General features: G+C 45.2%; 1 protein-coding gene and 1 non-coding gene across 2 annotated transcripts; both read right to left on the minus strand.

The window, feature by feature from the left end:
- Positions 1-1,064: 1,064 nt before the first annotated feature.
- On the minus strand, positions 1,065-9,898 carry LOC138754976 (eukaryotic initiation factor 4A-II-like). Its single transcript, XM_069920074.1, has 11 exons — positions 9,794-9,898; positions 8,242-8,293; positions 7,066-7,198; positions 6,562-6,701; positions 5,275-5,443; positions 4,670-4,779; positions 3,133-3,276; positions 2,720-2,857; positions 2,522-2,611; positions 2,174-2,253; positions 1,065-2,091 (listed from the first exon to the last, which is right to left on the minus strand). The coding sequence occupies exons 1-11, from the start codon at positions 9,817-9,819 to the stop codon at positions 1,947-1,949; spliced, it is 1,227 nt and encodes a 408-aa protein (XP_069776175.1). The 5' UTR covers positions 9,820-9,898; the 3' UTR covers positions 1,065-1,946.
- LOC138756009 (small nucleolar RNA SNORA81) lies at positions 3,354-3,527 on the minus strand. The gene has a single exon (XR_011352688.1). It is a non-coding gene; the product is annotated as a small nucleolar RNA SNORA81 (small nucleolar RNA).
- Positions 9,899-10,632: the final 734 nt, after the last annotated feature.

A 10,632-nucleotide genomic window follows, 5' to 3' on the forward strand; every position in this document is an offset into this window, starting at 1 on the left:
TTCATCCAGTTGAATTGGTACAATCCAATGACAATAAACCATCTTGGTGGAAGATGGCTCAGGGAGACACAAAACAAAAGGCAGCCACTCGGCCCATCAAGTCTGTTCCATAAACCTACACTGAGCAACTCTACACTAGTTCCAAATTTCCAGCCTTTTCCTCATATCCCTTGATGCCCTCATTAATAAGATACCCATTTCTTGTTTAAACACACCCAGTGATCTGAATGCAGCAGTGAGTTCCACAGACTCTGGCTAAAGTTTTTCTTCCTAATCTCATTTTTTTCTGGATAACCTCTAATTTTCAGACTATGACCCCCTTGTCCTCGATTCAAGGGAAACATCTTACCCACATCCACCCTATCTAAGCCTTTCAAAATACTAAATGCCTCTGAGATCTCCTCTACTCCAATGAATACAACCCAAGAGCGGCCAATGCTCCTTGTATATTAGCCCTTGAATTCAGGGAATCATCTTAGATTACCCCTTCACCAAAGCAAATATAAGTTGCAAGTAGTCGGAGGTAAGTAGCAATTATGCAAAGCAGTGGGCCTGTGCTGAATTTTGATACCCTCCATCCTTCAACAAAGGCCTTGATCATCAGACTATCTGAAAGTCTTTTAATTGATAAAACAATTAAGTTTTAGTGTGCCAGACATTTGGGTAAATCCAGACCACTGCAGTTTTACCAGAGAGCTTGTCCAAAGCATTTCATATAGAGTACTTGACCTGTACCCCACAGGAAAACTGTGTAGACCACCAAACCAGCAGTTCCCTGTAACCCTTGAGAATTTGTAAGGCAGTCATCTCCACACAGATCCCATCCCTCAGGGTCAGTGTATTTCAGAAATTCATGACCTTCAGAAATATCCAATCACCTTAATTCAAGTCTTCCGGGCTTATTTTGTGATCACCCCAGTCCTAGTCCTTTTACGATCTATATCCCACATTCTAAGCCTCAAGGAGATCACACATCCACATTACCAAGGGCACTGGTGAGAATTGCATTCATGGAGCAGAATTGTTTTGCACTGACTTAAAATAATTTAACCAAACAGCATTGGTGGGTGTTTACCAAGTTTAATGTTCAATAGTACATGGATTTTTAAAGTGCGACATCCAAAGCACAAGAAACCACCCTGCAGCAACACAGGCGAGCTCAACAACTTGCTGTAGTTCAGGCAAGAGGAATTTAAAAAGATGGTGAGATGGCCTCAACTGGGCCCACACGCAATAGTTTGGTGTCCAGGCTTCTGACGTGCAGCTCACTTCAGCAAGCAGCATCAAAAATGCCAGGCACAAGTGCGGCAAGCGACATTAATCCCAGCCGCTCCCAAGCTGAAAATTGTGGGCAACTGGGAAAGGTTCCATTACGCTAAAAAAAATCAACCCCTGTCCTGTTTTGACACAGGAAGTTATTGAGACCATTGAAGAATCCCAGAACAATACACGTAAACAAATACAAATTTATTGAACTGCATTTAATAAATACTATACAGAATGCAAGATTTGTACACTTCCTCTGTCCGTGATTAGCACACACACCCAGAATGCTATCCCACTGCACTTCAAATCCTAGAACATTATCCTGAAGTAAGCTGGCTTCACGTAATTGGCAGATTTCAAACATCGATGATACTTCCGGGTTAGCAAGTACATGGTTACATGATGAAGGATATCTAATGCTACTAAATCTAAGATAAGACTGGGCCTGAAGAGGTACTTACCCAGAATTTTTAATGACCCCATAAGTATTTTCTTTACCCACCCCATGCCAGTCTGAACCTTTCAAGGAGGAAGGACGAGCAATGCCTCCAAAAGCAAGCTGACCACCAACAGTGTTGTACACAATGATCAGTTCTGAGCATCCAGTTTCGAAAGAGAATCTGGGATTGCAGGTAAACAGTCAGCATTCACAGGCTCAATCACAGCTTCTCAAAACCAACTTAGATCAGATCAGCCACGTTCATCGGCATCTCATCCACAGTAGTGTTGTAGAATGACTCAATGTCACGAAGTGTCCGTCTGTCTTCTTCAGTGATTAGATTAATGGCAACGCCTTTGCGGCCAAAACGGCCTCCGCGGCCAATTCTGCGGATGGAAGGGAGGTCAAGTCAGTTGGCAGGGCCAAAGATTCACGAGACAACGTGTGGGAAGAAGGTTGGTGACCCACCTGTGAATATAGTTCTCACGGTTTGAGGGCAGATCATAGTTGATTACCAGGGAAACCTGCTGCACATCAATCCCACGAGCCTAAAACCAAACAGCCAGCATAACACCATCAGACACAACAGCTCAAACAGCAAAAAATTCCTTTGGCCAGGGACTTCATTGAGGACATCTACAAGGCAGAGACTTAAAAAAGCACCCTCAAGGATTCTTCCCCACGATACTGTCGCAAACCAACTAATTTCCTAACGATCATGAAAATAAATTGATTCTGATACAAAGCCCAACGTGGTACAAAGTTGGATTATTTCTACACTGTAACCACAAGCCACCACCATCACTTCCAACTTACCAGCAAGTCAGTAGTAATGAGAACCCGGCTTGACCCAGAGCGGAACTCTCGCATAATGAGATCTCTCTCCTTTTGCTCCATGTCACCATGCTGTAAAGAAATGGTCATATCAATTTGGTGCATTCGGAACCCTGAGCTCACCCACAAAATGCTGAAGGATGAACGAAGCAAGGAATGCATTGCCTGAACAATTCTTACCAATGCAGACACCGTGAAATCCCTGGCCAACATTTTCTCAGTCAGCCAGTCCACCTTCCTTCTGGTGTTGATGAATATCACAGCCTGAGTGATGGTCAGGGTTTCATACAAATCACACAATGTGTCCAACTTCCACTCCTAGGAGGAATCAGAGGCAAATATCCAACCATTTGAGGCAGGACTAAACCAAAAGTATCCCTGGTGTCACAATTCAAACATTTTATTAAGAAATGTTACCGGCAACAGTTATGCAAAACCATTAAATGGTTATCCATAGTGGAGTGCAGGTTGTCAGTCTTCCAGAGAGCCCAGGTCACATGCAGCACAGAGCTGAACATATTCTGAAACTCCCTGGGCACTTCATATTGGCAGGTTCAGTTCCTCTATCACCCCAAAACACCCCAAGGCCTCACCTCTCGCTCTACATTTATGTAGAACTGCCTGATACCCTCCAGCGTCAACTCTTCCTTCTTCACAAGAATGCGTATCGGATCACGCATGAACTTCTTTGTCACTTCCAGAACGTCAGAAGGCATTGTAGCAGACAGCAAAACCACCTGCATGAAGGGAAAGCAGGTAGAACACGTCAGATTCACAATTCTACCCAGGTGCCACGAATGCAAGTTCTTTAATTGTATGTGCCACCACATCTACAGGTCAAAGTATTGGACATTAAGAAAGAGGTCCACTTCTCCCATTTCAATGAGTGGGCTTTAATCTATGTCCAAACAAATCCAACTGTCACTGATGAGAACATCAGATTTAATCCAAGGATCTCAACTTCAGCAGGATGCTTATTAAGGACAACCATAGAAAACAGGCTATATTCAGCCCTTCTAGTCTGTGCCAAAACCACTATTCCACTACTCCCACTAACCTGCACCCATTTCATGACCCTCCAGGCCTCTCCCATCCACATATCTAACCAATTTATTCTTAATCTGAAGAGTGAGCCCACATTTACCATGTCAGCTCGTTCCATAGTCCCACTGGTTGTTCCCTCAAATCTTTCACCCTAAATCCATGTCCTCTCACATTTACTCTGCTTATATCCCTCATAATTTTGTAAACCTCTCTCAAATCTCCCCTACGCTCCCAGCCTGTTTAATCTTTCTCCTTAAGATGTGACAACATCCTTCTCTGTACTCTTGTCCTTTCTGTAGTTTGGTGGTCAGAACTGCACACAATCCTCTAAAATTTGACCTCACCAATATCTTTATGAAGGCCACGATGCCAAAAGCTTTCTTTACAACCTGTTTTCCTGTGATGCCACTTTCAGGGAATTATGTATCTGTATTCCTAGATCTCTGTTCCTCTGCACCCTACCATTTATAGTCGAGACACAATTCTATATCAGACCACTTGTGAGCTGCATCAATAGAAACTTAAGGTGTAACTGATTCAAGCTTGACAAGTAAAACACAAAAGCGTTGATCTCCTAGCAGCCACCAATTTCAATTCTCCATCCCAGTCCCTTGCTGACTGTCCATGGTCTATGTACTGACTTACTGAGAGGACCCGCAAATTGGAGGAACCACACCTCAAACTTCTAGTGGGCACCCTCCAACTGGATGGTATTAACATAGACCTCCAGCTTTCGTCAATACACCACCCCCAAACTTCTCCCTTAACTGTCTCTCTTTTCCCTTGTTTCCAGTCAAAATCATATCCAATCAACACCCTTTGTTGGTCTGGACTCCTCCCCCAGCCAGCACTGTCTGAATTCTGACCTTTCCTGCTTTTTGCTTATTCTTTGCTCGTCTCGAGCAGGGACTCAGGCCTGCAATGCCAGCAGTATATCTTCATCTCCTATGGACGCTGCAAGGCAGGCCTGAGGTTCCCAAACACATTGGTGTTTTTTATTACAAGCTTTACGACAAACGGGAATGGTTCTGCCAAAATGTGCCCTAGCTTACACTGCCAATATGACACATACATCTGCAACAATACCTGAATAGAGGTGTTAAGCTTCTGGAATATTTCATAAATCTGGTCCTTAAATCCTCTGCTCAACATTTCATCCGCTTCATCCAAAACAAACATTTTGATGTATCTTGTGGCTGGAATATGTACAGAATATACAAAAATATAAATTTTTGTTATGTAGCAAATTAGGTATCTTTTAAAAGAAAGAACCACCAATATCCTTGAACCAATCATTCACAAACCACACTTGCCATCAAGGTGGCAACAGTGATATTGGTGCTTGCATCTTGAGCTGGTTTGCTATGGACATTCATTCAGTGATGGGGGAACCCTTTTGCTTCTTTCTCTGGCTGTAAGGGGCGCCAGGCAATTTCTGCTGTTAGCGTTTCTTTATCTCTACCTACAGGAAATTTTGTGTAATATCACATTGTTTTATTTAAAAACAATAAAACAATCTTGAAAGATGTCATTGAGACAGAAAATCAGATTCTGCTCCTTCAACTAAACACATCAGAATGACTCAGTGTCACTAATTAGATGCCTGAGTCACTCAGTGACCAAACTTGTCACACAAAGTAACACGAATTGCTCTTAACTAGGAACTTGGCAAAATCACTGGTTTTACTTACAAAGATGTTGACGGCTCATCATGTCAAACACACGGCCTGGTGTCCCGACAACAATGTGTGGAGCTTCCAGCTGAAACTTTTGCATGTCCGACCTGATGCTGGTGCCACCAATGCAGGAGAAGCAGGTTCCACCCATGTAGTCTCCCAAAGCCACAATGACCTTTTGGATCTGAATCACGTACAAAATGTTACTCGCAGAATCCCAGTCTCACTTTCCACACAAGTTTCAGAGGAAAGTGAGGAATCACTAAAAAAGCATAGCCTTGCCCACTGACAAGCCCCATGATAAAGTGAAAGGAAGGAGCAAATGAAAGTTATTGGAAGTCACTATCTTTCCTGGACCCAATATACAAATGGCATTGTGAAGAAAGCACATCAGTGCCTCTCCTGCTTCAGGATTTTACAGGTTTACTGTCTTTTCTTTCTTTGGCTTGGCTTCGCGGACGAAGATTTATGGAGGGGGTAAAAAGTCCACGTCAGCTGCAGGCTCGTTTGTGGCTGACCAGTCCGATGCGGGACAGGCAGACACGTTTACTATGACATCAGAAAACGTGGCAAATTTCTGCAGTGGCGTGGTTTCTGTAAAGTGTACTGACAGTACTGTCCTGAACAGAAAGCCCTGCAAAAGCTTGCAGACACAGCACGGGACACCAGAGAGCAGCATTGATAATCAAGGATCCACACCCTCCAGCACACACCCTGTTCTCGCTGCTGCCATCAGGAGGGAGGTCTCAGTGCCACAAGACTCACCACCAGGTTCAGGAACAGCTGCTACTACTCCACCATCAGGCTCCTCAACAAACTCAATCAGGGACTCATTTAAGGATTCTTTCTTTTACACTTGTTTACCCCGCCTCTCTGTTTTGCAATCAGTTTGTTTACATTTGTATGTTAGGTCAGTTTTTTTTACACTACCAGTAAATGTAATTTTGTCTCACCTGCAGGAAAAAGAATCTCAGCTATATATAACCCCGAAGTGTAGAAGAGGGGAGATTGAATAGAGATATTTAAAATTAAGGGGGGGGGGGGGAGATAGACAGTAGATCAGGTTTTTCCACTGAGGGTGGGTGAGATACAAACCAGGACATCGGTTAAGGGTGAAAGGGGAACCTTTTAAAGGGCTGTAATGGTCTATGTATGTATGTACGTACGCTGATAATAAATCTGACACTCAGCAGGTCAGCCAGCATTGATGGGTAGAAATATTCAACATTTTACAATGAACTCTTTATCAAGGCTGAACAAGAGTGAAAGCATTTGGCAGAGGGTTTGGGGAAAAAACACTACCTGCAAAGCCAGTTCCCTGGTTGGGGCCAGGACCAAGGCCTGTGTCTCTTTCATCCCCACATCCAGCTGTTGCAAGATAGAAATGGCAAAAGTGGCCGTCTTGCCTGTTCCTGACTGTGCCTGGGCAATCACATCATATTCTGAAAGGGAAGAATTGGAGCAAATTACTTTGTGGCATTCCTTCTTACAACACCTCACAAAAAATGTGCCAACAGCATGAATCAGCAGGTATCCATTGACAGAATAGGCTGAGATGAACGAGGGCTGATTATTATACCCCAGGTCTGATTAAGAAATATTACCATTTGTAAAGGTAATTTCTTGCCCAGAGACAGGGAGGGGGGAGCGACAAACCACATGACTAGAAGATTAAGAATAATGGCACACTGCAACACCACAAAGTCTTCAGCATGCTGAACAGATCAAGCCTACCCTCCCACCTTGTAATCAACCTCAAGGTTTGGCACATTGATCTGCTACTATAATACCAAATAAAATCCCTACCCCTGATGCAGGGAAGAATGGCTCGCTGCTGGATAGCAGATGGCTTTTCAAACCCATAAGCGTAGATACCACGGAGGAGGTTTTCACGCAGGTTCATATCGTCAAAGTTATCAACAATCTCCGTCCAGTTACTCTGCAAATGGAAAAAATGTACATTAACCAGATAATTAAGCTTAACATCTTCCAAGCACGTGAACAGTAAATTCATTGTCCCATTAAACTTCCTACAGGCCAAGGTTCGAGTGCTTTCCAACCAATGAAGATTACTTTTGAAACAGTCATTGCCGTAACATGAGGAATCAAAGTCAACACATTGAGACACTTTTACAACCATGGCAGCACAGTGTGCACAACGCTGTTATAGCACCAGCACTATTTGTACCTTTGTCCCATGCCTGCATGGGTTTCTTCCCATTGTTCAGAAATGTTGGGGTTATACATCAATCATCATGGGCTGGAAGGGACTGTGAGCACGTGCTGCATGGCTAAATTTATAAATGTGTAGCAAAGGCCTTGGTTTAAACTCTCAGTCGAAAAGTGGCATGTCTACAAAAGTGCTGTCAGAAATGACAGAAAAGATCTCCAGCCTCAGGAGGAATACAAGTTCTTCAGCAACAAGTGACAGCAGCTCTGTGATTTTAAAATAGCAGTCCACACAGAATAAATTGTATCTACCATGGACTCGGTACTCACTTAGTAAATCTAACTAACTGACTTACAGGAAAACAAGGGGCATAGAACACAATTTAATGTGCACACCTAGGGGGTGCTCTGCCATGATCTGATGAGAGGCTCACCTCCACCTATCTGCCTCCCCCCCATATCCATCCAATTTATCCCTCCACTTTTTCAATGGCCAGTGAATTCCAGATTCACTACCCGCTGGGAAAAGCAGCTCCTCCTCATTCACGTCCTAAATCCTTTACTGCGAAATCCGGAGGCTACGCCCCCTAGTTTGCCCACAGCAAGAATTTCAGTGCAACTGCCTATTGTATTTGTGCATGACAATAAAAATCCATCATGAGAAACAGGACCTTCAGCCCAAGTCTGCATTGACCACAATTTATGCTAACCCTAAATCTCCTATCGGGCTCCGATTCCAAAATTCCTGGGGAAATTAACCCACTTACTATGGGAAGAAACAGGACTAAGGATTATATGCCTCATTTTGCTTACCTCAATGACTCCTTCTGGTTCCATTCCATTAGGGGAGCCATGATCATTAGATCTAAAATCAAGAAACACAGTGCAAAGAATTAAATGAGAAAGCCTGCACACAATGATTGTAGTTTAAATTGAATTACAAAAAGCCAAAATCACTTGTGATAGATTTCACCTACATGACAATTTATTACACGTGTGAAAATGCACATTACGGGTGACCGAACTCTTCCTCCTGAATAATGATAGGTACATTGCAGGGATTGTAGTGAGAAGTCAGCACAAACTAGCAATAGTACTAGAACCTCAACACCCATGTGCCAATGCATTTAAAGACACCAAAGTGGAAACTAAGACAAAATACACACCGAGACAAATCAAACATGTGTCATACCCATCCCACCAGAACTAGACACTGGAAATTGAGTATGGAGTACAAGTCCAAAACTCAAGATGACAAAAATCCAAAAAAGCTGGACTTTTTAAAATTCAGTTTTGTGTGCTCAAGCACCACAGATGCATAGCAACAAGTGACAGTTTTTCTTTAAAACCAATCGTTTTTATTGATAAATGAGGTGTGCTGTATTTGCCAATGAATAATCTAAATATCCCAGTTCATCTCTTCAGTATTAAAAATACTGTCCGAGAATCCGAACCAACCCAAGTCCAAATTTCTGGACTTTTACAGTATTTAATTCACCCTTTGGACTGGTTTTCAGGGACTACCAACAAATGCATATACTGTCCCTGCAGTCTGGAGTATATAAAACGTTAACTGTAGCCTGAATTCAAAGGGTTCCGATTAGCAAGGGCATCAAAGGGGACGGGACAAGCGGGGAAATAGATCGGCTCAGGATCGAAAGGCGCGGGGAGCCTCGAAGGGCTGAATCCCCGTGACAAGCTCCAGGAGCGGGCGCGCATGCGCAGCCGCCGGCCCATGCAGCTCAAGTTGCGCAAAGGCGGCTGGCGCAATGGGGCGGAGCCGGGAGGAGGGGGGCGGTGCACACGGGCTACCACGCACCTCCTCGGGAAGGAACGCATCTGCGCATGCGCGCCCGTCTCTTCTCGCTATCACCCCACCCCCCCCCCAAAAACGCAGAGGCTGCCATCCAACTGCACTCTCCCCCCACCCTCCACCATCATCAACCGGGGGCGCAATAAGCGGCATCCCCCCGCCACTTTCCGTTCACCCTCCCGCCCGCCATCTTGGATCCTCGCGACACGCGCCGCCCGGTGCGCGCGTGGGGTGGGAACCCCAACGGTCGGCGGGCGCGCCGCAGTTGACAGCCGGACCCGCGAGCTGCCCGCACGGCCAAGGTAGGCGTACCCCCCGGGGCGAGGAAGCGCCACCCGCGCGGTCACACGCCGTCCCACCCGCCGATGAATGAATCGCCCAGACTCCCTCCTTCGGCCCGCGGCGGCCATTTTGTGTATAGGGGGAAAAAATCCCGTCGATGCGCTAACCTCCCCAGATTTAACGTTTAAATGTGTACGCTTTCTCTTCGCTGGGTGGGCTTCTTTTAAGGGAGAGAAAAAAAACTTCCTCCCTCCATTGGGCCAGAGGTACCTGTAATCCGCACCGTCTTCTGACATGACCACCCGAGACCTTTCGTAGTCGAGAGAGGATCGCGGCGCCGCTCGCCTCGCCTTTTATACCCCGCTGGCGCTGCTGCAACCCAGCCTAGTTGCCCGCGCGGCGCCCTCCCATTGGTCGGCGAGCCGGCCGGCGTCCGTGTCATTGCGGTCGTCCTGGCCGCTTATTGGCCAGTGCGTTCTTTGCGCCCGCCTCCCATGACGTCATCCATCAGGATCGGTTGAGCGGTCGGCATTATTTCCGGTCTTTTATTTTTTTTGAGTGTGTGTATTCTATTTTAAGGATAAAAGTCTACTGACTCTCGGGGTGGCGGGTAAAAAGTATGACCAATGTCGGGGAAGTGGAAGGGTTTTAAACATCCCACCTTCCTCCCCCGTCTCCATTTTGAGGACGTGAAGGGGCTGCAGTAACAAATGGGAATTCCCTCTGTAGCGGACCACGTGCTCGGGAACCTCTCCCCAGTCGTCCATTCATTCCCAGACAAAGGATGTGAGGGCCTCTGCTTGAGCAAATGTTGAAAATGCCCATCAGTAGAAGCACTCCTGGAGTCGGGAGAGTGGCAGAGATGGAGATACAGACAGAGAGACAGAAAGAAGGAGACACTGATAAAAAGAGAGAGACAGAGAGAAAATAAAACAGTCTACTTTATATAGCAAAGAAAAAGATACATAACCAATTTAGTTTGAGCTCTTCATCAAGGTATGGGATTAAAAAAAACCTCGATGTAGGGCTCCATCTTGAAAAGTTGGTTATGTACCTTTATCTTTGCTATATTAAGGACACTTTCACCTGCTGAGTCTCTCCAGCACGGT

The sequence above is a fragment of the Narcine bancroftii genome, chromosome 2 (assembly GCF_036971445.1).
Source record: "Narcine bancroftii isolate sNarBan1 chromosome 2, sNarBan1.hap1, whole genome shotgun sequence".
Classification (NCBI taxonomy): domain Eukaryota; kingdom Metazoa; phylum Chordata; class Chondrichthyes; order Torpediniformes; family Narcinidae; genus Narcine; species Narcine bancroftii.

Excerpts from the sequence above, each read along its gene's own strand:
- LOC138754976 (XM_069920074.1), bottom strand. The coding sequence starts at position 9,819 with ATGTCAGAAGACGGTGCGGATTACAG. Across the intron at positions 7,199-8,241 it reads AACCAGAAGGAGTCATTGAG|AGTAACTGGACGGAGATTGT; the intron begins GTAAGCAAAATG and ends TTCCATTTGCAG. Across the intron at positions 2,092-2,173 it reads CGTGAGAACTATATTCACAG|AATTGGCCGCGGAGGCCGTT; the intron begins GTGGGTCACCAA and ends TTCCATCCGCAG.